Below are 26,386 nucleotides of genomic sequence, written 5' to 3'. Positions count from 1 at the left end.
CACCAGCTACAACAGCAGCTTGCACTTTCAGGTGACATTGTAAATAAGAAGCAGGCAGCATTATCTCTCGTGAATGTAAATAATTTTGTTCAGTCCATCGCTAAGACAAACAAGAAGTAGGACTGAGTGGACTTGTATGAAGCAATTAAAACTGTGATTAGTCATGACTATTTTTAAAATCTAGTTAATCTGTTTTGCGTTAATTGTGTGCGTTAACTGTGCTTAATTAATAGTCAGTCTGTCTGTCTATCTAATTTCATTGTTTTACTATGGTAATAAGATGGCAAAAAGGAATAGATTCTGTTTGAGGTTCTTAGTCTTTCATTAAATAGAGAGTGTTTATGCTACCAACTGGGGAAAAAGTAATGCTGAATTGCCAGTTGGCTAAACTCACAAATATCAAATGCAGAACCATATGGTTTTTGAATGTATTTCACATGCAGTAGCCATCATCACCATGGAATCAGACAAACAAAATACCTAATTGGAAAAGCTCTGTAAATATACCCTGTTTCCCCGAAAATAAGACAGTGTCTTATATTAATTTTTGCTCCCAAAGATGCGCTAGGTCTTATTTTCAGGGGATGTCTTATTTTTCAGAAATGAAAAATGCCTTATTATCGGTGGATGCCTTATTATCGGGGAGGTCTTATTATCGGGGGGATGCCTTATATTACAACGAGAGGCAAAACTGTAAGTAGGCCTTATTTTCGGAGGATGTCTTATTTTCGGGGAAACAGGGTAGTAACAGAAGGGACCCTTGTGGCTAGAACATAAAGAACCTGTCCAAGCAGGCAAACCTTGCACCTCAATTAACGGTTGTTCTCTTCTGCTTGTTTAAATTAAATGACTCACTCTTCTTATGCAAATGCCTGCTTCTGAGGTAAAACTGAAATGGAGTCACCTGCTGAAAATACTTCTAAAGCTATGTTTTTGCTGCACAAAAGGTTTTTTATAACAAGTTAACAATCTCACTGCAAAATCCTAATAGAGACAAGGCACTGATAGTTTTACTTGATGTAGCTGATTGAGGTCATCCCCAAGTGTGGGGGGGTATAAGAATGACGTCAACTAACTACATCAAGGTAAAACTACCTGTGCCTTGTCTCCACTAGCATTTTATATTCCGATATCTATTTTAGTGTAAAGTACACTGATTTTGTTCCTTTTTTAAGAGAAAACATAGTCGGGAAATTTTATTCACTTGAATGGAGTCCTGCTGAGAGAGCAGATTCAAAGAGGGACATGCAGTGGCTTCACTGTGTACCTTTATTAGCCTTGGGGGTCTATGGTAGGGGAAGAGCGCCTAATTTTACGTAAGAACATGGGAACTGCCATATTGAATCAGACTTGGGGGTCTATCTAGTCTGGTATCTTGTTAACAGAAAGGACCATTATCAGATACTGCAGAGTAAAGGTCAAGAAATCCTGCAGTAGGTAGATGTAGGATAATCTATGTCTCAGGTTGATTTAGCTGGTGTAAAATCCATACCCTTATTGTGAGCTGCATCTTGCTTTGTACTGAATGTATAGTCCAAATCATTGTAGCAAACACTCAACCAGTTTCCTGCCCTGTTGATATTACTAGTCAGTAAGAACCCTTTCTCTGAAGCACATTACTTTTACAAGATCTGTGATGGTTAACAAAAGTTTGACCTCATTAGTTGTTCTTTTACCATTTACAGCATTTTATGAAGTCAGACATGTTGTAACATAATTAATCATTATGTGTTTGGTTCTGAGTCACTGGATAAGTGATAGCTTACCTTCTAACCAGGCAGTACGTGGGAGTGCTTACACAATGGCACACCCAGACTATCTGAATAATGTGCCATATGGCTAACTTGTGAGAATAGTTTGTGAGATTGTTACATAATAATAAAAAAATCTCTCCATATTTGCAAGCTGTACCATCCACTATGGAACTGACATCACACAGATAATATGACAAACCATTCCAGTCAGAAATGTTCCTGCATATAAAATATGTATAGCTAAATAGTAGTAATAATTTGCATTTCTATAGCATCTAATGATCTCAAAGCACATTATAAATACTGACCAGTTAAGCCTTGCAGTCTCTCTATGAATTGAGCCAAAAGCGTCACCTGAGGTGACACAACAACTGTGTTGGATTTTCTGGTTGCACACAGCGTGACACAGGTACAGTTTATTAATACAAATAAAATGTCTGCAGGGAAAGATGCACCGGGAATTTGAATGTTAATAATTGTAAGAGTTGGAGAGTAAAAATAATCAAAGTTAGAATTCCAGATCAATATATATTACCTTGGAATGCATCAGGTCGTATTTTGACATCAACATTATTATTGTTCATTGTAGCATCTACAGAACCACCAAGCAGAGGGACCCATTGTGTTAGGCACTGTATAAACACTTAAGAAACCCATATCCCAAAAGCCTACAGTGTGAATGGACAAGACAAACAAAGGGTGGGAGTATAGAAACACTCCGTTTAACCGGAACAAAGAGGCTACGTCTACACAGTGATGGTAAGCCCACAGCTAGCCCAAGTCAGCTGACTCAGGCTCATGGGGCTCTGGCTCTGGGGCTGAAAAATCACTGTGTAGATATTCAGGCTTGGGCTGGAGCCTGAGTTCCAGGACCCTGTGAATGTTTACACAGATTTTTTAGTCCCACAGCCCAAGCTTCCGCAAGTCTGAGTCAGCTGCGGCTGGTCTTTTATCCCTGTGGGGACGTATCCAGAGAGACTGAGTGACTTGCCTAAAGTCACACAAGAAGCCTGTGGCAGACTTGGGAATTGAACCCAGATGTTGAGTCCCCTATTCAGTGTCTTAACCACAAGACCAGCCTGCTTTGGTCCTTGCTTGGTCTCTCCCTCTTCCATACATGAAGGATGAAGCAAGCAGATATAACTGAGAGTAGAGGGAGGCCTTCGGTCAGCCAGCTGGGTAAAATGTCTTAGGGAGGGAAGTTTATTCTTCCGTTTGTTGTAAATGAATTTAAATGTGCAGGTGTTCTTCTGTGCACAGATAAAGAAACAAGCGGAACTGCCTAAGACACACCAGCAGGAAAATAACACAGGCAAGCGCCAGCTTTGAATTAGCAAAGTATCATTTTCTGAAATGTGGTCTTTTACCAGTGCAGTGTGCATGAAAATAATTGACACTCAAGATTAATGACACTGGATTATGGGCAAAATGTGCAATCCACCCACATCTTATTCAAGTGTAACTGATATGCCTCTTCCTGCAATTAGCAGAGTTCCTCTGAAGAGCCCTGCTTTGGATTCAAGCAGTAAATGGATTGGCAAAGACACGCTGCTCTCAGCTGCCTTGGGGAATTGCATTCTCCCAAGCATGCCACAAATATTTCATTCATTTGGCAGAGAAGCAGAGGATGTGTTATACTCAGGCTTTTTGCTTCAGAAGAAACCAATTATCTCAACCTCTTTTTATTGTTTTGATTTCCTTTCTAGCAAATGCTTGTGGAAGGCATGCAGCCTCGCTACCACGCCACCCCAAAGATACTCAGCCGTTCATATCAATTCATACTGTGTATCCTCCACGTAGGGAGAGCCTCTGATGAAAGGCCCTATGCAAGTGCCAGTGTATTAATTTAATATCCTGTACTGAAATATAATGTTCCGTATAGTCACTCAGACACAATGGACCCAATCTTGGCCCACGCTAAGACCCTTTTGTGCTAACAGCACAAAGGACACTTAAAGCTGCCCTTGAGGGCAGCTAAGAATACAGCCCTGTTGATACACCTTAGTTGTGATCTAGTGCCCTGTGTTGTTCCAGTTCTAACTTGCAGCATCCAGTGTTCGAATCCTGTCTCTTCCCCTACACCCAGCGCACTACAGTGCTGATCTGTAACACCCATTCTGTTCCAGGTCTAGGCTTCTTGTGAACAGAGGCTGCCAATCTTAGATTTTAAGACTCTTGGTCAAGGCTCATGTCTACCTCTGTGTTGATTCAGTGCATAGCATAATGGGGCCTTGATCCTGATCTGGGCCTTTGGTCGCTACTGTTAATAACAGTGTCAGATTGTCTAGGGTTATGAACAAATGGCGACTGCAAAATGACACAGGCTGTCTTTCGGTCAAATAAATATCCCGAGTGAGCCAGAATAGGGCTGCCACCGGAAATAAGCAATTGTGTAGATATTCACCTGAGGACTGTGGGTAGCTCGTGGTATATGGGTGGGTGCTAGATTTAATCAGAGCCAGTCTTGGAAGTGATCTAGTTCTCTTCAGGTGCAATGAAAAGGCTTTTACTCCATTCACTCAAGGTGAAATCCACAAATGCCCCAAGCCAACAGCCCTCTTCTGTTTTGTTTTGTTTTGTTCTTCAACAGAAGAACAAATGTGCCAAATTGACATGCTGTAAATATTTTCTAGTCACATCAGGTGAGGAGGAATTAACAAATCCCATCATTCCCTCCTGCTTCTTATGACTGGGCAGAGCTATGCATTGTAACTCTGGATTGGAGTTCAAATATAGCGCATGTGGCTGAGAGAGCTAACGGGGACATGTCTATGGAGGAGTTGTGATGAAAAATCAAAGGAACCCTACTCTTGGGCAACATCTGAAAAGTGGGCTGCAATGATGCAGTGGGGGTAAGGCCATTAGAAGGGGGCAGTTAAATGTCCCCTGCCTTTGTGACCGGTCCACCACCACAACTTTGTAATGTGAGTTAGAAGGAAGATCCCTGTAGCAAGCCCCCCCCCCCCCCCAAGGCTCTGCATGGGATTTAATGCTGCTTTAACTAGCATTAATCCCCACTCTGTCAGCATGCCATTCTAACAGGAGCATTTGCTTAGGCGGGGAGGTCAGGAGGAGAACACGTGCCATTTTCTAGTCTTGCTTTTGCGTGAAATTCTCCCCGTGGGGACAGCCAAGTCGGGGTGTCAGAATTTCCACTGCATAATCCCACCTAAGGGGAAAAGTTGGCCGGTAGAGAAGCATGAATAAAAGTGGTGTGAGTGCAACTGGCTGACCTGTACGCACACATTAGTATGAATCTTTCTGGCAGCCAGATTGGTTTTCCCCTTGCCCCCACCATCCCTGTGTGCAGAAGCCACGCTGTAACAATATATTTACATGATAGTCCCAGACATTGGGTGAAATTTTTAAAAACAAAAAGAGGCCAACTGCATTTTTTCCCCCCTTAACAAAAAATTGGGGCTTTGGGTTTAGGCTTTGGTGACACTTTTTGTCAGTTCATTTGTCTGTCACAGGAATTTTAGCACTACTGGTCTGATCTTTCAGGTTAAAGTTGAGCTACATGGACCAAAGATTGGCAGGGTAGCTAAAATAACATCCTCTTGAATTAAGCCTTAGTTTCTCATCCTCCACACATGCTAGTTACTGTAGTTTTCACTGATCATGGAGTCATTAGGCATATGCTGGGTCTTCCATTAATGAAGGGCTGGTCCGTCCCCTCTGTTTTGCAAAGAACACTGGCATATTACTTGGAAAATGATGAAATTGTGACATTGTTACAGTGTTTTTTTCTCTTGGCTTTTAGCAGAGTGGATTTGAGAAAAAGAAGAGAAAATTCTTTCACCTACAGCTGTCCCCTTGCTCAAGGCTTAAGTGTTTGAGCAGATAGTGTTGGAACACAATCAAAGGAGTAGTTAAGTCTTCTTAGAGCACTTCAAGGAATTTGGAGCTGTCATGAATGCGAGCTTTATTCAGCATTGTTTTGAAGTAGGAGTGAGTCACTAAAAAACAATTTGTACTTTTTCCACACTCAGCTTTGACTTTATTAAGAAAAAAGGAAAGAATAAAAACAATTCCATTTTCTGGAGAGACATGCCTTGATCACTGAATCCTGAAATGATAAATGGGAATGGCAACCTTCTACAAAGAAATGAACTATGACTACTATTAATAATACACAGATTATCCACAGCACTTTGTATTCAGAGCCAGGAGCAACTGCTGGAATACTAAGCAGAAAGTGACTGAATTTACCTTACTTTACACGGACCAGTCTTCAGTGAACAACATGCATGCTTTCCTCATCGACATATTTTTGATGTTGAAGCTATTGAAAGGGAAAGACTAAACTTTAGTCTACAATCCATTTGATTCCTTGAGGGATAGCGTACAGTACATGCCCTTCACTGCATCATCCCGGAAACTCGGTGTATTTTAGGAGTTACTGTTATCTTAAAATGTTTACAGATGCTGCTGAGGCATTAGATGGGAAGGAATTCAACCGTTTTCATCCAGCATTGATTGATAATATTTTCTTTTGCGTTTAATCCTTTTACCATGACATTGCTCCTTGATAGTACATACAGTCGTCACTTCTGTTTTCAAGCTTGTATAAGGACAGGCCTTCCAGATGGAAAACCATTTCCTCCCGCCTGTGGCGCATTATGAACTGCCCCAGGCTGCGAAACTAGTCATGTAATATAAATGTTTACAGCAGGCTGACTTAGCTTCAGTGGTTTACACAAAATATAAACAGTGTGTTGTACGTGCCTTGTAAAGGCTCTTCCCCCCCAGTTAGTTACTGCATGGCCTCGCAGCGTATGCCTGGTACCTCACACCCACCTCTAACCCCATGTTGAAATTATTATGAATCAGGCACTGCAGTTTATTAAAAGACGTCATCCCAGGTTCTGATGTAGGATTCCAACCCAGAATCCATGTAGGATACTGCAAAGACAGGATAGGACTTGATGGATCTGGTTTCTAAACACAGAGCGCTGCGTCAGATGGAGGAGGAACTGGTGGGGATGTATTCAGACATTTTGGGGAGTCTCTTTCCAGAAGGTTCTCCTTTCCGTCCTCCTCCTCCTCCTCCTCTCTCGCAGTTGCAGATATAGCAGAGGAGGGAAAATAGTGCATTTGAGATCAAAATGCCTGCCTGTCTCAGGCAAGAAAGAAGACGGGTTTTGTTGCACTGTAACCATTGTTTTATGGACTGTTGGCCTTCAAGCCCCCTCAGTAAGCATTGTTCCAGTTGAGACCAGCTCAGCACTGCTCCTGTTGACTCAACCAGGGTGAGGCATCTTTTGAGCTGACCTGGTAGAACTCATCATGCAAATCTCAAGAATCCTCCTGGCTCAAATGTAGGCAGCGGTAACATAAGGGGCAAATGTTCAATGAGTCCAGTCACTGGACAGAGACTCCACTGATGGCTGCAGGCCTCCCACCTTCTCCTGGGGAGGTTCATGAAGGAGAGAATGTGTCCTCTGTTCCTCGCAGGCCCAACTCCAGAACTTCAAGTCCAGAACACTTCAAACTGGTAGGCCAATAGGGCTTGTAATATCTGTCTGAGTTTTTCACAGCATGATGTAGCTGAAGTGGAGGGAAAAGGCTTCCCTGACTCAGTCACCATTCCTCAAGGAGCTTGCTAAAACCGCCTGTCCCCAAAGCTTCCGACAGGTGACCCACAACGGATCAAGGGTGCAGAGACGGGCGCTGAGACTTTCACTAGGTTATTTGCAAATGGCCAGGAAGAATCAAGTCTCCAAAGGCAGCTAGAAACTTCATAAAATTACAGAAAACAGAGGTGAAAAAGACTTACTGGAACATCTAGTCTATCCTTTACCAATATAGGGCTCTTTTCTACAGGATTTTTACCCTCACAGGGTGAGCGTCAGGTCATAGCCAACAAAAAAATTATAAAGCATAGTCTTAGTCTACAAATAATAGTAATTGCATCTTAATTACTTACCTAACATGTGTTGTTTAATTCCAGGGGCCAAATTATCTGCTGGTGTAAATGCGCACTATTCAGTGGAATTTTGCCCATTTCTGCCAACATACAATTTGACCCCAGGACTTCAGTCCTGGTATGTTTGCAAAGACTATTTGTCAGTTCAGTCCCATGGGTTTTATGTACAATGCTTCCAGGAATTATTGTACACACCCAATATGCATGGTCTGTTTCACACTCTGCCTTGTCACATAGCAGTGTAAATAGTTAGGTATGTCTTGGTAGAGTGGTATTTCCATAATCTGCTCTGCTGCCTCCAGTCTTCACCTACATAATCCACAGAGCAATCATAGAGTCATAGAAGATCAGGGTTGGAAGGGACCTCAGGAGGTCATCTAGTCCAACCCCCTGCTCAAAGCAGGACCAATCCCCAGACAGATTTTTACCCCAGTTCCCTAAATGGCCCCCTCAAGGATTGAACTCACAATCCTGGGTTTAGCAGGCCAATGCTCAAACCACTGAGTTAACTCTTCCCCCAGTCATCGCAAAATGTTCAAGCACAATGAAATAGCAGTCGTTACCCTTGCACTCCTAAGAGAGAATGGAACCTTTCACGGGAATGAAAACTGTGCCAGGTGGCTGGGGAAGCTGAGAAAGGTGTCAATATTTACTTCCCTGAGTACACAGCAAATGCCATCCTGTGACCGTTTCCCTTCCAAGTCAAAGGCTTGATTGAAATGCAGAACACCCACCAAGTGCCGAATTTACCGACGAGCCGAAAAATTCATTCTGGAAAAATCTAAGGCTACTGCCAGAACTTTACCTTGTGTTTTGTTTCTTATTTTCATAGTTGTTCTGAGCAGACCCAGCGTTCTGGCCACAAAGAGCTGTCATTCATGTTTATCTTTTTGATCCAGAGGTACCCAAAATGGGCCCTGGATGGTCCATGGAGCGCTGGCATGTCACATGGTGCTGTTCTCAAATTTATCTCCAGTTATTAAATTGCAACAAAACACAGCTATAAATACATTATATTCCTGGTCTCATTTTTCCATTAAAACAATTGCGGAAGTTGACACAGGCATGCTATTGGATTGTGAATGGGAAGGAGAGAGAGACTGTGCGATCATGGAATGGAAGGGGAAGTGGCCTGGCAGACAATCCCTCTGTTAAAATGAGGTCCAGTTCTGAAAAATCTTGCTGATCCCTGGTCTAAACTATCTATTGTATCAGCCCACATATTTACAGTGTGCTCATTGGAATGTTTTCATATAGGAATAGAGTCAAGGTAAATTGAAATAACCCAATCCAGCTACACTGAAGTCAGTGGCAAAACTTCCATTGACTTCTGTAGAGCGGGATCAGAACCCCAGAGAATAAGCTGTTTGGAGCTGAAATGTCAACTCTGATTCTGAGGGTACAAAACACTGGTGAAAGGAACTATCCCCAGCTTTTTCAAATGTGTGGATTTAGGCACCCAAATCCCTATTGAGGCCCCTAAATAAGGGGCCTAACTTTTCAGAAGTATGGAACAGCTGCAGTTCTCAATGAGATCAATAGATTCATAGTACGTCAAAAAATTAGCCCACTTATTTAAGTGCTTAAATTTAGGCACTTAAGTATCTTGTTACCTAATTCCTAAGTCTTTCATATCTGGGTCACCAGTTTAAAGACCACCCAGACTGGTAAAAATGGTAGGTAGTTATCTGATGGCTGTTTTGTGACTTATGTGAAATGAGTTTGTGGATCGCAGCCTGGCTTCTAATGCCCAATCACTACAACTGGCATCACTGTTGTTGGCTTCATTGGAGAAGCCAAAGGTCGAATGGGCTCTGAGACTGCTCTGCTCCTTTCTCCTCTAGAAGTCATCACCAGGTTCCTTTGGGTCAGGGTTGCATTAATGGTGTGGGTAGGGGAAGCTTGCAAAGCTGATCTTTTTCAGTATATCTAATGCTGGAGGTACCTGTCATGGCTCCATAGTCAGTGTTGAGTTCATGTTATGTATGAAGAATGCAGCCTATCCTCCCCAAAATTACAGTGCTTATAAAATGAATTTTCTGAAAATTTAGAAATCTGTTGATTTATTAACTAAAATCAATATAACTACATTACATAAAGAGTTCAATCTCTTGATCTGTCGATCTTCATGGGCACTGAACTCACTTCCTCTTTTTTAAAAAAAAGCTTACCTTATATAAGAAAAATAATGTGAAGTGCATTGTAATGCGCTAAAGAAATATGTTAGCTACAGTTATGGAATCCATCCCCTCCACATGAGAAAAAATAATGTAGCTATCAACAAGAATGGTGTAAAGGGCAAAGATACCTGGGAAATTAAAAATTAAAGTACCAAAAAGAAGTTATGGTTTGAGGGTGATATTTTCAGAGGCATCTTAGTGACTTAGATAGTTTTGGATAATCTTACTCCTGAGCTTTATATTTTCCTGAATGAGTTTTCAGTTTTTGCTACAGTACTCTGAAATCATTGAGTTTGGCCTTGTACAATTCCGTTTACTCGTTTGCTTAAGGCAAGTCACTTTTTGAGGGGTGGGGGATGCTGGTGTGTAAGATCTCTCGGGGTTTGTTTTTGTTTTGGGGGGGCGTTTCACCCCATCATCATGGCAAAGAATTGGTGGTAGATTTGGTGCTGGAGTTGGTTTACTACTTTGTTTACTTGGTTTTCAGAGGGAAATCCTCCATTTTTACTGACTGGTACCTGCCTTGAATCTTGTTTGGAACTTGAAAATGGAATATTGGCAAACAGGATCTTATAAAATCTCTTGCTAAAATCTTAACACAGCAGATGATTGATTTTTGTGGTCCTGGAGAACTGGTTGACATCATAAAGTCAGTTGTAACTCTCTGTGGTATATCTGTTTACATGAAGATGTTGTTTAAGGCTGATATAATTAATAAATAGTGAACTAAACTATTTATTTTATTTGTGCAGTTGCTATCTACAGTAATGCCTATGTAGAATTTGTTCTTTGATGTTGTTCTCAATGTATTCATTTAAATCCTTGACTGTCCCATATTTTAATTTTAATAATAACACTGCAAGCTCTCAGAATTATTCAGGTCACACTTTTGTCTGTCTAGAAAGAGACCTGAGACTTATACAATTAGTACGGCTCGTTGTTATTCTGTGAGGGAGCTCATGGTTATTACTGATATCTCATGACATCAGCAATAACTAGGCATTAGGGTGGCAATCAACACTCTCTCTTATCTACACCTTCATAAAAAGGCATGTTTTGCAAATTACAGCTACCACATGTCCTTTTGGCGCCTGTTTGCAGAATAGGCCAGTTACTATGGATGAGTTTCATTTCGTACAATTCATGTGTAAGTCTATGTAGACTATTACAGAACCTGAAAAGTGATCTAGGGTGACAATCACTCCTGTTCAGAGGGCCAGCACAATGCCATTGCATCAGTTAAGCTCTGTTTTCCTAGTTTCTAAGGCCAGAAGTGATCATGGTGATCATCTAGTGACACTGACCACCTGTATGACACAGGCCTGGAATTACTGGGTGAAATTCTTACATCAAGCCTACATCTTGTGGTTGGGTTAGAGCATATGTTTTAGAAAGACATCTAGTTTTGACTTAGACTTCAAGTCATGGAGAATCAACCATGTCCCTTGGCAAATTGTTGCAGGGGTTAATTACTCTTACTGTTAAAAATTTAGCACCTTCTTTCTAACCTGAATTTATCTAGATTCAGTTTCCAGTCACTTATTATGCCTTTGTCTGATAGATTAAGGAGCCCTCTAGTATTAGAAATCTACTCCCTACGAAGTTACTTAAAGATCAATCTCAGGTCACCTCTTCACCTTCTCTTTTGAGAGCTTAAGTGGAGCTTAAGAAGTATTGTTGAGTTCAAAATGATAATAATCAACGCTATCCTTCCCCAGCCACAGAAAGCTGTCTAAAGCGTTTGTCAAGTGAGGCCATGGTGGCCATGTACGGCCACTAGGGGCTTTTCTTGTGGCCACAGCCTCCTGGGTGATGATTGGGGGCGGGAGGCAAAGCAACGGCCCCTCCCCCACCCAGAGACACAAAAGCTGGAGGAGCAGGCAGCCAGTGAGATCCCCACCTTCTCAGGGGCAGTGAGGTCAGGCTTCAGCTCTGGAGTGGTAGGTGGCAAGCTCCAGCCACGGGGCTTCAGGCTCCGTTCCCCGGCTGCATGGTGGTGAGTTCTGGCCCTGGCAATATATGGCAGATTCAAAATAACAATAACTTGGATCATTGGTGGTTGGGTGGGAAATAGTTTTGCTTTATTTCACTCACTGGAAGCCTTTTGGTTGTGAGCATCTTAAGAGATGATAGGGTACCAATCAAAGGTGCTAGTCTATACCTGTTTTGGTCAGTGAGTGACAAAGTGGTTACCCTAAGATAAAAGAGGGTTTTTTTTAAAATTAAGTTTGTCATCTTACATAGATCCTATCTAGTGGTTTTGCATATCTAGTGTCTAAGCTTCTGTGTACTCATTGGACTAGATTCTGCCACTATTACTCTTGTTGAGTAGGATCTTCCTCCTGGAGGATTCCCACTGAAATCAGGTGGGCTCCTTGCAGAATAAGGCACTACTCAATGTTAATAAAGGTGACAGAATTTGGCCCACTGTGGGAACGGGTTGATCATAATTAACAATTCAGTTGTTCCGTTGGAGAATCTCTAAGCAGCTTTGCTAAGAAAGCAATTTTTTCTGAGCTTTACAAATTAAAAAAACACTGTGTTAATGCCTCAGAGTCCTGTGGCACCTTTAAGACTAACAGATGTATTGGAGCATAAGCTTTCGTGGGTGAATACCCACTTCGTCAGACGCATGTTAATGCCTGTTATTAATACACTACTGTAACATGGTTTGCAGTAAAATCCATCTTTGAAGGAATTAATGGTCAGATCATGAGCACTCATATAAGGCCTCAATCCCGAAAACACTTGAGCACATGCATAGCCTTACTCACCATGACTTCATTGGAACTATTCCTATTATTCATATGAGTAAAGTTAGGCACATGCTTAAGTGACTGTATGATCACAGCGTTTGTAATTGAGTCCATTGTATGTATATCTTAATTGCTCTTTCTGTTCACAGCACATACTTTCCGTCGTATCTTGCAGTAGTGGCAAGTCTCATAAGTGCAATGATAGTTATGACCTGTATCCCTGCTCACACCAAACCAAAGTCAGAAGGACAAGCTACGCAGCAGCGTGAGTGTTTATCCTTTCTGGCAACTTTTCATCACTATAGGAATGTATCTGGGCAGTTTTAAATGCTGAGTGCTGATCCCTCATCCTCATCTGAGAAGACGTTGCCCATGGTGCCAAGCGTGTATCAAATGAGAAGGCTTTTTTGCGATGTTGATGATGAAACTATCTAACTGGTGTTCACTTGGGACCCATTCACTACTTGAACTCAGATTTCCAGAGGCCTAAGCTTGTTCCATTATCATCTGCTGTGCAACTTGGCTGCTTGAACAGTTCAGGGCAACGGCACCTGTGATTTCTCCCTCATAGTCCAGCAAGGGCACCCACTTTCAGAGTCCCCTGACTCCTTAGTTGTCACCCTCTGCTTGGGCGGAGACCCATGTCTCTCCCTCCCTCCTGACCTGTGTTTTTCCAAGCTGCACTGTTCTCTGACTATTCCCCAGCATGCAGGCTCCCTAAGCGGTCTGTTTTGCTTTCTCTTCAGAGGCTATAAAATGTGTAATTGCCCACAGTCATGAGGGCACTAAGTAAGCACATTTATTCTTAAAATAATAACACTCTACACGCATACTAATAAGCTTACCAGAGTTCACCCCAACAAGGACTCTGGTAGGAGTCCATCCCTCAAACCCAACACTGGTTTTCCTGTAGTTACAAGGGCAGAACCAGAACCCTCATGAATCTGTGATTCGCTCCTTTATATGGTTTGGGCCTGTATCCTTGGGACTCTGGAAACAGGTAATCAGCAGAAAATGGATTTCTCCTTAGGGCATAACTTCGAAAGGTTGGGTCCAGTTGTGGTAATTTGCATTCCCCTCCTCCCAAGTATTTCCTAGGAAACCCATTTGACTGAAAGTTCATTCTTATCTGGCAGATTGTTTTAAAGCAGGGGTGGGCAAACTATGGCTCGCAGGCCACATCTGGCCCTCCAGCTGACTTAATCCGGCCCTTGAGCTTCTGCTGGGGAGCGGGGTCTGGGTCTTCCCCGCTCCTGCGCTCCAGCTGGGGGTTGGGGACCACTCCGCACGCAGCTCCCGGAAGAAGGGACATTTCCCCCCTCCAGCTCCTAGGCGTAGGGGCAGTCAGGGGGCTCTGCACACTACTGCTGCCTCTGCCCCAAGCACCACCCCCGCAGCTTCCATTGGCTGGGAACTGCAGCCAAAGGGAACTGCAGGGGCAGCATTTGTGGACAGGGCAGTGCGCAGAGCTGCCTGACTGCGCCTCCTTGTAGGAGCTGGAGGGGGGACATGCCACTGCTTCCAGGAACTGCTTGAGGTAAGTGCCTCCTGGAGCCTGCACCCCTGGCCCCCTCCTGCACCTCAAGCCCCTTGATCTCAGCCTGGAGCACCCTCCTGCACCCCAGAAGCTGTACCCCCAGCCAGAGCCCTTACATCACACACATCCCAGTGCCCCAATCTACTGCCCCAGCCTGGAGCCCCCTCCCAGACTTCAAACCCCTTGGTCCCAGCCTGGAGCACCCTCCTACACCCCAAACACCTCATCCCCAGCCCCACTCCAGAGCCCTCACCACCAGCCGGAGCCCTCAGTCCCCCTCCCACACCCCAACCTCCTGCCCCAGCCCAGAGCCCCCTCCCGCACCCTGAACTCCTCATTTCTGGTCCCACCCCAGAGCCTGCACCCCCAGCCCCAATTTCGTGAGCATTCATGGCCCGCCATACAATTTCCATACCCAGATGTGGCCCTTGGGCCAAAAAGTTTGCCCACCCCATTTTAAAGAGTCCTTTGACACTCATAACACTTCTTGGGTTTACAGTACTCACGTTTCCCTCCTAGCAATATGGCATACAATTCCACAATTATACATAAACATTTGCACTTGTGACTGCAATGAACTTCTAAGATACTTAAACGTAATTCAATAAGGTTTAACTTAATTCAGTAAGGTTTGTCCAGGAAATTGCCATAGCTGTAACAGCTGCAACCCAGTTTGTTTACAGAAGTGCTCAATTCTCCACTGACATTCACCCAGCCTCCACTACTCCATTAAACTTAGAGTTTTCTCTACTTAATGCCCAGTCCTATGCATTCACTAGTCCCCTGTGCCAAATCACAGAAACTCTTTTCAGAGGATTTTTTTAAAACCCACTAATGCAAAAACAAGAATTTCAACCATATGGATTACATTCCAGTAAACTCTTCAGATAACACGAAGGCCAGAAAACCAAGAATATTTACAGCTCAGCCTGAACACCGATTCTCTATTGTACATAGGTGGCTCTAGCAAGGGGATTATTGTGCATAAAAGGCCCAATGTGCAAGGCCTCCACATTCGGAACTCCCCTTTGAATGGGAGTTCTGTGCACGGTGGATCGAGTGGACAGCATCCTGGTCAATAGTGTCATGGGTGGAGTTTCAGCTGCTGTAAATCAGTGACTTTGATGGCTTAAGGCTGATTTATACGAGCTGAAGATCTGGCTTGGGTTATCTTTTCTTTAAAGGTGTCAGGCCTTGTAATTTATTTCTGTGTGGTATTTTATGGTGCATCGTCTTTCAGACTTTGGTTCTATGTGCAATCTTCACACACATTTTCCAAGTTGTATCAGTTGTGATACAATCTGGAAAATCTATGTGAAGCTAAAATAAAAAAAGATTTGGGATGGGTGAGAAGGTGGAAATGTCATGAGACTGTCCCACTGTGTGGCCAATTATAAGGGCTGGAGGGAATGCTAAAAGGGAAAGGGCTATAGGTTTTTGAATCATATGCAGCATTGTCCTCTCCCATCAGCTCTGCCTGTCTCTGACCCACACTGCAGATGTCTATTGGATATTCTGCTTTTGCTCTGCACACCAACATCCCCCTGATGGTAGTGGGGTTCCATGCACATAGAACCAAACCCAAACAGGCAATGGAGAACCATGATGCAGAGAAGAAGGAAGAAATTTTCCCTGTGGAGAGTTGGTTGTGAGTGTAATAAGATAATGTATCGTTTCTTGTTTCCTGCTTCTACTCCTTGTAAATAGACTATTATTTTGTCCGTCATTTTCATAGGCACATCACAGTCCAGTGTGTTTAGTCTCAAAGAAATCCTACGCCTGCTGAAGCTTCCGGGAGTAAAGGAAGTGTTCTTAATCAAGGTCCTTTCCGGACTCCCTACAGGTAATTCTCTGTGGTCATCGTAGTATTTAAAATAACAAGTATAAATCCAGTAGAGTTGCTTTTCATGTGTATCTGAAAGCTCTTTATTATTTGCTCATTGGTGAAGGAGAATGGAAGCAGGACTATTTTTTTTTCTGCTGGAGCTATTCCATATTCAGTGTTGCATATTCCAGCACAGGCCACTCACAATTATATAGGGTCCAAATCTGAAGTTGAATTTATAACGAATTTCCTGCCATGGGTTTTCGTGTGACTTTGGGCAAATCACATATTATCTCTGCCTCAGTTCCCCATCTGTAAAATGGGAGTAAGGAAACTTTATCTCTCCCATCCTTTGTTTGTCTTGTCTATTTAGTCTGTAAGTTCTTCAGCTCAGAGAATGGACTAGACTGTTTGTGCAGCACCTAATAAAATGGGACTCAGTTGGGGCCTCTAGACATTGCTGCTGTTGCCGGCACAGAGGCCCGAGGACAGCAACAGCAGGGTTCATTGCCCAGTGTGCTTCGTGCCAATAAACATACCGGGGTGGAGAAGCAAACAAAGTTTATTTGAGATCTCAAAGTGGTGCAAGGAGACAGGCAAGTCTCAGATTAAGCACACTAGCAAAAACAGTTTCTCTCTTCTTATACATTTTACAACTAAGCCCCCCCTCTCTCCCCCTCTCTACCACCCCCCCTTCTATCTCTCCCTCTACTCCCCCTCCCCTCTCTACCGAAGGCATGTTTATACATTTAAGCCGTTAAATCATTCTAGGGCTATAAATATAGCTTGTTAGTAACACTCCTCTAAACTGTTATCTGGTCTTGTTTACCCTTAATTTATTACCCCTTCTCCAGCTAGAAACATGCAAACCTCATCATTATTGCTTGGTACCTGATATGAGGGGAAGGGAGTTTGTAACTGATAACTGGCTGTTTACACATTCCAATTTCTGCCCTTGGCTTTTGAGGCCAATTAGAGTTTAAACATGGAAGAACTTGGTTCACTAGGCCTACTGGCATCAACACTGCAATACAAATAAAATAATAAGAAAATAATGATACATTTTCAACAATGAGAAGAGAGATTGCTGGACCAGCAGCATTCATTCATGTCTGGCTGCATTCATTTATACATACATATAGGGAAGCTGACAGCTTTTATGACTTCCCCTACTATGCGACTGTTTTCAGAGTGGTAGCTGTGTTAGTCTGTTTCAGCAAAAACAATGAGGAATCCTTGTGGCACCTTAGAGACTAGCAAATTTATTTGGGCATAAGCTTTCATGGGCTAAAACCCACTTCATCAGATGCCCGGAGTGGAAAATACAGTAGGCAGGTGTGTATATATATACAGTACATGAAAAGATGAGAGTTGCCTTACCAACTGGGGGCATCAGTGCTAACGAGACAATTCCATTAAAGTGGAAGTGGGCTATTCTCAACAGTAGAATACCAAGGGAGGAAAAATCACTTTTGTAGTGGTAATGAGGCCAGTGTAATCAGGGTAGCCCATTTCAAACAGTTGACAAGAAGGTGTGAGTAACAGTAGGGGAAAATTAGTATGGGGAAATTAGTTTTTGTAGTGACCCATCCACTCCCAGTCTTTATTAAGGCCTAACTTGATGGTGTCCAGTTTGCAAATTAATTCCAGTTCTGCAGTTTCTCATTGGAGTCTGTTTTTGAAGGTTTTTTTTGTTGAAGAATTGCCACTTTTAAGTCTGTTATTGAGTGTCCAGGGAGATTGAAGTGTTCTCCGACTGGTTTTTGAATGTTATAATTCTTGATGTCTGATTTGTGTCCATTTATTCTTTTGCATAGAGACTGTCCGGTTTGGCCAATGTACATGGCAGAGGGGCATTGCTGGCACATATCACATTGGTAGATGTGCAGGTGAATGAGCCCCTGATGGTGTGGCTGATGTGGTTAGGTCCTATGATGGTGTCCCTTGAATAGATATGCGGACAGAGTTGGCAATGGGGTTTGTTGCAGGGATAAGTTCCTGGGTTAGTATTTTTGTTGTGTGGTGTGTAGTTGCTGGTGAGTATTTGCTTCAGGTTAGGGGGCTGTCTGTAAGTGAGGACTGGCCTGTCTCCCAACGTCTGTGAGAGTGAGGAATCATCCTTCAGGATAGGTTGTAGATCCTTCATGATGCGTGTTGTAGGAGCACCAGTGATCTGTATGCTATGTATAACCTGTATTCTCAAAAGGTCTGTTACACTTCCACCGCCCCTTTTGTCTCCTCTCCCTCTCTGAATACCTGTGAAGTGGCTTTCCCCCTCCCCCTCCCTCCTGGAATGCTTCTGGGATGAATGGGCTGGTTGAACAGCTGGAAGATCAGAAGAACTTCCAGGTAGACAAGGTGTCTGGGACTCTAATTAGGTAGTGATCACACACCCAATGCATGGACGCTGCATGGACACTGCCGGAGGTGGAGTGTGACCAACCTGGCGCAGCCAAGGCATCTCTAGTCGCAGGCCATGAGGAGCAGATCCTTAAAAGGGGAAGGGGCCATGTGCTCAGAAGTGCACTCACAAGCTTGTACCTCCCGTGAGGACTGCCTGGCCAGTGGTTCTCCGCGTTGCATTCCATCATGCCTCGGGAAGACTTACCTTCATCACATCGTCCATCACTGCGCTGTGGGACACTTACCTTCAAGGATCCTAACATCTCCAGTGCTGTGCCTGTCCTGGGAGCATGAGTATGCGAGTGTGAGTGTGACCCCCACCCTTCTTTTGAGCTTAGCTATCAGAATAATAAACGTGCTGCTTTCTGCCAAACTCTGGTGGGTCATTAGTCCTCCCTAAGCTTACTAGCTGGCCCAATTTCAGGTAACAATGCACTGGAGAGGTTTTAGTTGGGGGCTGAAGGTGACGGCTAGTGGCGTTCTGTTACTTTCTTTGTTGGGCCTGTCCTGTAGTAGGTGACTTCCGGGTACCCTTCTGGATCTGTCAATTTGTTTCTTCACTTCAGCAGGTGAGTATTGTAGTTTTAAGAACGCTTGATAGAGATCCTGTAGGTGTTTGTTTCTGTCTGAGTGATTGCAGCAAATGCAGTTGTATCTTAGAGCTTGGCTGTAGACAATGGATCGTGTGGTGTGGTCTGGATGAAAGCTGGAGGCATGTAGGTAAGTATAGTGGTCAGTAGATTTCCGGTATAGGGTGGTGTTTATGTGATCATCGCTTATTTGCACTGTAGTGTCCAGGAAGTGGATCTCTTGTGTGGACTGTTCCAGGCTGAGGTTAATGGTAGGGTGGAAATTGTTGAAATCCTGGTGGAATTCCTCAAGGGCTTCTTTCCCAGGGGTCCAGATGATGAAGATGTCATCAATGTAGTGTAAGTAGAGTAGGGGAGTTAGGGGACGAGAGCTGAGGGAGCATTGTTCTAAGTCAGCCATAAAAATGTTGGCATACTGTGGGGCCATGCAGGTACCCATAGCAGTCCCGCTGATTTGAAGGTACAAATTGTCCCCAAATCTGAAATAGTTGTAGGTGAGGACAAAGTCACAAAGTTCAGCCACCAGGTTTGCCATGACATTATCAGGGATACTGTTCCTGACGGCTTGTAGTCCATCTTTGTGTGGAATGTTGGTGTAGAGGGCTTCTACATCCATAGTGCCTAGGATGGTGTTTTCTGGAAGACCACCAATGGATTATAGTTTCCTCAGGAAGTCAGTGGTGTCTCGAAGATAGCTGGGAGTGCTGATAGTGTAGGGCCTGAAGAGAGAGTCCACATAGCCAGACAATCCTGCTGTCAGGGTATCAATGCCTGAGATGATGGAGCCTCCAGGATTCCCAGGTTTTTGGATCTTGGGTAGCAGATAGAATACGCCTGGTTGGGGCTCTAGGGGTGTGTATGTGTAGATTTGTTCTTGTGCTTCTTCAGGGAGTTTCTTGAGCTGATGGTGTAGTTTCTTTTGGTAACCCTCAGTGGGATCAGAGGGTAATGGCCTGTAGAGTGTTGTGTCAGAGAGTTGCCTAGCAGCCTCTTGTTCATATTCTGACCTATTCATGATGACAACAGCACCTCCTTTGTCTGCCTTTTTGATTATGATGTCAGAGTTGTTTCTGAGGCTGTGATGGCGTCCTGTTCTGTATGGCTGTGCTGCTTATTAATGAATATTCCTCCTCCTCACTGAATGGTACAACCCTTTCTCCTCCCATATGTTGTGTCAGGAAGCAGCTGGCCCGCCTGTGCATGTACAAATAATCTGCTCATCCTACTACTTGTGACATAAGGAGAGGGGCAGAATCTAATGCAGTGGTCACAATCTTTTGTAGGGGACAGGGCCCTGAACTCAGGAAGGGATGAACTCAATAATTTGGTGTGCGTTTTTCACTTGGAAACTCTTGAGTGTTCTTTTTGCTAATTGTGCAAATTATCAGTACCATCCCTCTGGACCATGCAATTTCAAGGCTTCACTTTTGTGTGCCTAAAGATATTGGGAAAGTGCCAATTTATGGACACAGGAACTGTGTTAGGTGGATGTGTGCACAACTTTTGCAAAGTCTCAAAAAAGGAGGAGGCCCTTTTAAAAATGATTCTTGATGTCTAAGTAACATTAAACTTAACTTGCATATCAAAGGAGATTTACTAGGAGTGGCTGAAAGAGAGAGATGGCATTTCAGCCTTTCTGGGCTTGACAAAATGTTTTTAATATTCCCTGGAAAATGTCCTGACATATAATAAACAAGACTCACTGTCTTCTATAGGAATCTGTGAAGGATTTCTAAGTAAGGAAGTTCTGCGTTTCTCTTCTTGCATGCACTTGGCATTGACTGGAGATGCTGAGTTCTGTGTAGTCTAACACCCCTGTCCAAAGAAAACCCACTGGAGAAAAGAACAGTATGCAAGGAAGGCCAAAGGAAAAATGCAATTCCCTTAACTCTTCCAAAAATGTTACTTGCCTTTAACTACACTCGCCTAATGGAAAATTCATAGAATTATTCTGTTTTACAAAACAGGCAGGATTGTAAAGTGATATTTTTAAGGGGATTCCTAATTTCAAGGTGTTGCTTATGGTATTATTTTTAACTTTTAAAATGTCACTGTGTAACCCTGAGGCTGTAGTTCTGTGCCATCTACAACATAATGCCTCATATGTACCACATGTAGCAACTTTCTTCCAAAAGAATCCGAAGATGCACTTTATATCTCAGAATTAGTCACCCACTGCCGAAATGCATCATCCTATGGGGTGGAACATGGCAGCCATTCTGCACAAGCAGCAATGTACCATATTTACAGGGGAAAACAAAGAATAACAATGCCATTCAAAAACTAAAGGGGAACTGTCAGGTAGGCAAAATATAATTAATTAAGATGGGATTTGGACAGGACACAGTGGCTAATATTCTAACACTTGAAAAAAAATGTCATGGGAACTTTTAACAATCCTGAGTGCCTAGGGTCTCATCTTATGTTTCATTGGAAAGACTGTCCCTCCAGAAGCACAGTGCCATACTGGGAAAGTAGCTGGTTGACACAGAAGAACTTCACCTATTAAATCTCTAGCAACATCTAACTTCACTTTTCAGGTCTCACATCAAGTTACTGACCTGATGATTACAGCCTAAGGTGATTTGGCTGTTGTCCACTTATTTGCACCTCACTGCTTGAGGCTAAACTCTCATCTACCTTCATCTCACTACTGCAACCATATAATTATATTAGTTAATTCGTCTAAATTACAGACCTGCTTCTATTTACATTGTAAACAAGTTTGTAATGTATATAGAGGCAAGTCGGCAGTGGTTACTCACTAAAATTAACTTATGTGGGCTAATAAGTACCTTCCTAAGTGAGGTACATTTAAGGCAGGGTGGTGATGGACAGATGGACTGGTATAGTTTGGGTACCTCTAATAGTGGGAATATCTGCCAGTCTAAGAACAAGGTGGGGTATTTTACTACATGACAGTGCTTCATTCTCAACTTATGCGGGGGGAAAAATGCCCCATTAAAATGTAGTAAGTAAAAGAGAGAGAAAGCAAAACCGACCAAGGGTAAAATGTTCAAAAGTGTCTTCGGGTCCAGATTTTCAAAGATATTTTGGCGCCTAAGGATGCAGATAGGCCCCAGTAGGATTTTGCAAAGCACCTGGGCACCTAACTCCCTTTGAAATCAAGGGGACTACTGCACTTCTGAAAATCCCACTATTTGCCTATCTGCATATTTAGGTACCTAAATACCTTTGATAATTTAGCTGTAGGTCATTACGTGAGAGTCTAAATCACCTTTCCAAAATGGACTTAGGCCAAGATTTTAAAAAGTGACGAGTGATTTTTGGTGCTTCAGTTTTTGGGTACCTAACTTGAGACCCCTTACAAGGGTCTGATTTTCAGAGGGTGAATGCTCAGCACGTTCTGAAATTCAGACTCCTTTAAGGTATGTGAAATTAGGAACCCCAAAATTGAGACACCCCAAACCACATGTCATAGGCCTAAATCTCACGGAAAGTCAATGGGACTTAGTTTTCTAAGTGCCCAAATCACATTTGAAAATGGGACTTAGGAACCTAAGTCACTTAGCCCCTTTTTAAAATGTTACCCCAAATTTCCCAGTTTTTATTGAGTCTCCCAAGCCATGTATACACTTTCTACTGTGCAAGGCTCATCACTTGTTCTTCTTGGACCAGATTTTCAAAAGAGGGCACAGGCAGATTTTCAAGAGCTCAGTAGCCACAGTTTGGTCCAGATTTTCAAAGCAGTTCAGCTCCAATTTAGGCACCTACATAAAGGTCAGTTTAAGTTTTAAAAAATGTCTTCTGGAAGTCTGGCCCTGACTGTGAGTGCTCAGCTCCTCTGAAAATTCTGGTCATAGTGAACACACCTTTCTCCCAACTCCTAATGCTAGCCAATAGCTGTCAAATACATTGTCTAGCTTTACATCGCAAGCAGTGTAAGGTGGACAGTGGATGGAACTTCAGCAGCCATCTTAGTTCTGTCTGTCAGCCAAGACAGACCACTGGAAAAGTTATGAATTGATGTGGTCAATAGGCCAGATGTTCATTTGGAGTGAATTGGTGTACTGTAGTTCCACTGATTTACACCCACTGAGGAACTGGTCTAATATGTGTGACAGTACGCTCTGTACAAAATAGCCTTTAGTAAACATCTTGTTTTTGTGGACTTCCATTGAAAAATATATTTCCCTGTCTAAATGCCTCTAAAGCTACAAGTGAAAATAATCTAGTTGTATGCTTGTAACAGGTGGACAAAGTGAACCCCTGTGAGTGTACAGCATTATAGACCGATAATTATAATCCTTCTCAGCGTCACAGGAAATGTGGGCAAAATCCTTCTGCTGTAGCTGAGTTAGTGAGTCGTTTGCCAGCAAACTGTCATCCTCAGACATCCTTTGCTGTACTTTTATTTTGTGGCAAATATCTACTTATTATGTACTGGTCTGTAGGGGTGTGTGTGTGTGTGTGTGTGTGTGTGTGTGTGTGTGTGTGTGTGTGTGTGTGTGTGTAAAATACAGTAATTGAAAAGCAGACCCACTGTGGGCTGAGGCCATCCATGCTTCTTTGACTGCCTCTCTGTGCTGACAACATTAGAGATGCATGAGAGACAGAAACTCCACGTACCAATGAAGTCATTCACCCAGTGCACAGTGAAACCACTGTATTTAATCTCCTGTCCCTAGACTGTTTCTGAGACCCCAAATCCAATGGTGAAAATCTGAAGTTAGGCAAAAAGAATGAGGAATTATCCCCTGGTTACAATCTTGCCTGAACAAAAAATTTTTTTTCTTGTGCTATCCTAAAGGTTAGCATGTCTGACCTAATAAAACCTTGTGAACTGCATCCACTAATCAGCATGATTGTATCTAACTTCCTCTAAGTTACATTTTTAAAGGCAATAGTTGAAATGGTGAAAGATTTTTTTTTTAAACCCAAAGTATATTTTTTGTCTGCATTCAGCATTAATGTAGAGCAACTCCACTGCCTTTACATCAGTGATAACTAAGCAGGGTGTGGCCCTTTACTTGCACTGTAAATATATTCCAATACCCATTAAAGGTATTTTCTTTTTAATACACTCTGTAGGTTTGTTCCTGGTTATGTTTTCCATCATCTCTATGAATTTCTTTGGGCTGGAGGCAGCACAGACTGGATATCTGATGTCATATTTTGGTGTTCTTCAAATGGTAAGTGGATATGACAATATAATCAGACCTGCTGTGTCTGTCATGTGGCAGCCAAGTGCTGTCAGGAGAACCTCCACTTTTTAGCTAGATTCAATTAGTGCATATGGGCAGGTCTACGCTATCACTTATGTTGATATAACATATGTTGCTCAGGGGTGTGGAAAAGACACCCCCCTGAGCGATGCCAGTTACAGTGACCTAAGCGCTGTCCACACTGGTGCTATGTTGGCGGGAGATGCTTTCCTGCCAACACAGTATCCACCTCTATTGGAGGTGGAGTAATGATGCTAATTATCCCGTCCGCATAGAGCGTCATCAGTGCAGCTGCGCCGATATAGCGCTTCTAGTGTAGACTAGCCCTAAGACACACAGCCCATAGCAGTCAAGACTTTGCCAAGACCTGCAAAAGCTCCAGGCAACTGATCCACCAGGTGCGCTGAAGAAAGTCCCACCTGCTTCCTAGCTAGTATCTAATCATGCACTTAATCACCCTTTCTGCTGCAGTAAACTAGGATTGCTTCAGGCAGAGGATTACCATTAAAACCATTTGGGTAATACTTGTGAAATGTAATTCTTGGCTGTGGATTGCACTGACTAGATAATTTGTCTGGAACCTAGAAAATAATTATAATTAAGCATTTTTTCCACACTTTTGGATAGTAGTCGAGAATGGAGTGTCTCTGGAAAACGTTCTTCCACTTGACGACTTTTGTCATTGAGTTTTAGGCCATGGATGCAGTCCAGTGTTGAACTGACATGTTGTCCTAGCTTGCACAGCAAAAGTGTAGCTCTTGCTCTAAACTCAATGGGACACATCCTTAGCTGGTATAAATTGGCAGAGCTCCATTTACTTCAGCAGAGCTCTGCCAGCTTATGCCAGTGGATGATCTGACCTAGTATTTTTATAGAGGCCTTGACTACGGAGAAAGGAATCCTATCCACTCTGTGGAAATGAGCATGACTGACTAGTGCATTACAAAAACTGTAACGAGGAAGAAATTGTCAATGGAATACAGCCAGTAGGAGAGGAGAGTGAGGAAGTGGGAAGATTCAGCTATGCTAGTTGGTAAAGGAGACAAAATCAAAAGGTACTGTACTGTACCAAAGGGTACGTCTTCACTACCCACCGAATCGGCAGGTAATAATTGATCTATCGGGGATCGATTTATTACGTCTCGTCTAGATGCGATAAATCGATCCCCAAAGGTGCTTCCCGTCGACTCCGGAACTCCACCAGAGCGAGAGGCGGTAGCGGAGTCAACGGGGGAGCCGCGGCTGTCGATCCCGCGCCGTGAGGACCCGAGGTAAATCGATCTAAGATACTTCAACTTCAGCTATGCTATTCACGTAGCTGAAGTTGCGTATCTTAGATCAATCCCCCCCACTAGTGTAGACCAGCCCAAAGTTTTCTCAGAAGAGAGGAAGAGACTTAAGACTGCAGAAATATCAACAGTTGGTTTATAGGTAAAAATGAGAGTTAAGTTCTACCCTAAATTATTGTCTTGGGTTTAGAGCATTGAACTAGGGCTTAGGAAATCAGAGTTCAATTCCTGGCTCTGCCACAGAGTTCGTGTGTGACTTTGGACAAGTCACTAAATTGCTCTGTGCCTCAGTTTCCCTATCTGTAAAATGGTGATAGACAAAAGAACTATCATTGCTATTTTACACTATTTAGATTGCAAGCCCTTTGGCAGGGGACTGTCTATCACTGTGTGTCTATACGGTGCTTATGATAATTGGGCTTCGGTCTTGGTTGGGGTCTTTAGGTGCCACTGTATTTTCTAATACTGATAATAATTGGATTTCTATGCTAACCAAAGATCTGGTCCTGCAAACAATTACTGCTGGCTATAGTGCTTAATAATCAGGCATAGTCCCACCAAAGCCAATAAAACCATGTCTATTAGTAAACTCTATACCTGCTACGTGTTTGCAGATGTTAATTTTTTAACAGAAATTATGTTTAAGCAGCCTTTTTGGTAATTCTTTTTCCATCCATGAAATGGAACTATGCTGCTTCATTGACTGTATCCTTGAACGCATCATTCTGCACATCACAAATACCATGGGTTTTGTGGGCTGCAGTGAGACTTCAGTTTTTTGTGATGTCCCATTGTGGGATATTGGCATTGAGCCAAAAGCACCAAGAAAATTCTCTAGGGAAGCAAGCAAATAATGTTAAAACTGGTTCCTCTGCTTTCCCAACCCCACCCCTCCACCAGCCTGATTAGTAAGAGAATCCTATTCAGAAATCTAGGA

The 26,386-nt window shown here is 43.0% G+C and overlaps 1 protein-coding gene across 8 annotated transcripts in view; it reads left to right on the top strand.

The window, feature by feature from the left end:
- SLC22A18 (solute carrier family 22 member 18) overlaps nucleotides 1-26,386 on the top strand; it is a 123,980-nt gene that overhangs the window by 72,214 nt on the left and 25,380 nt on the right. For all 8 annotated transcript variants that reach the window (XM_034770249.1, XM_034770247.1, XM_034770253.1 and 5 more), the window contains 3 exons: nucleotides 12,769-12,884; nucleotides 15,892-15,999; nucleotides 24,027-24,127. In XM_034770249.1, coding sequence (XP_034626140.1) covers nucleotides 12,769-12,884; nucleotides 15,892-15,999; nucleotides 24,027-24,127 — 325 coding nt within the window. The remainder of the gene's footprint in view (nucleotides 1-12,768; nucleotides 12,885-15,891; nucleotides 16,000-24,026; nucleotides 24,128-26,386) is intronic.

The sequence above is a fragment of the Trachemys scripta genome, chromosome 4, assembly GCF_013100865.1.
Source record: "Trachemys scripta elegans isolate TJP31775 chromosome 4, CAS_Tse_1.0, whole genome shotgun sequence".
NCBI lineage: Eukaryota > Metazoa > Chordata > Testudines > Emydidae > Trachemys > Trachemys scripta.
This window is presented reverse-complemented; position numbering and strand designations above follow the sequence as displayed.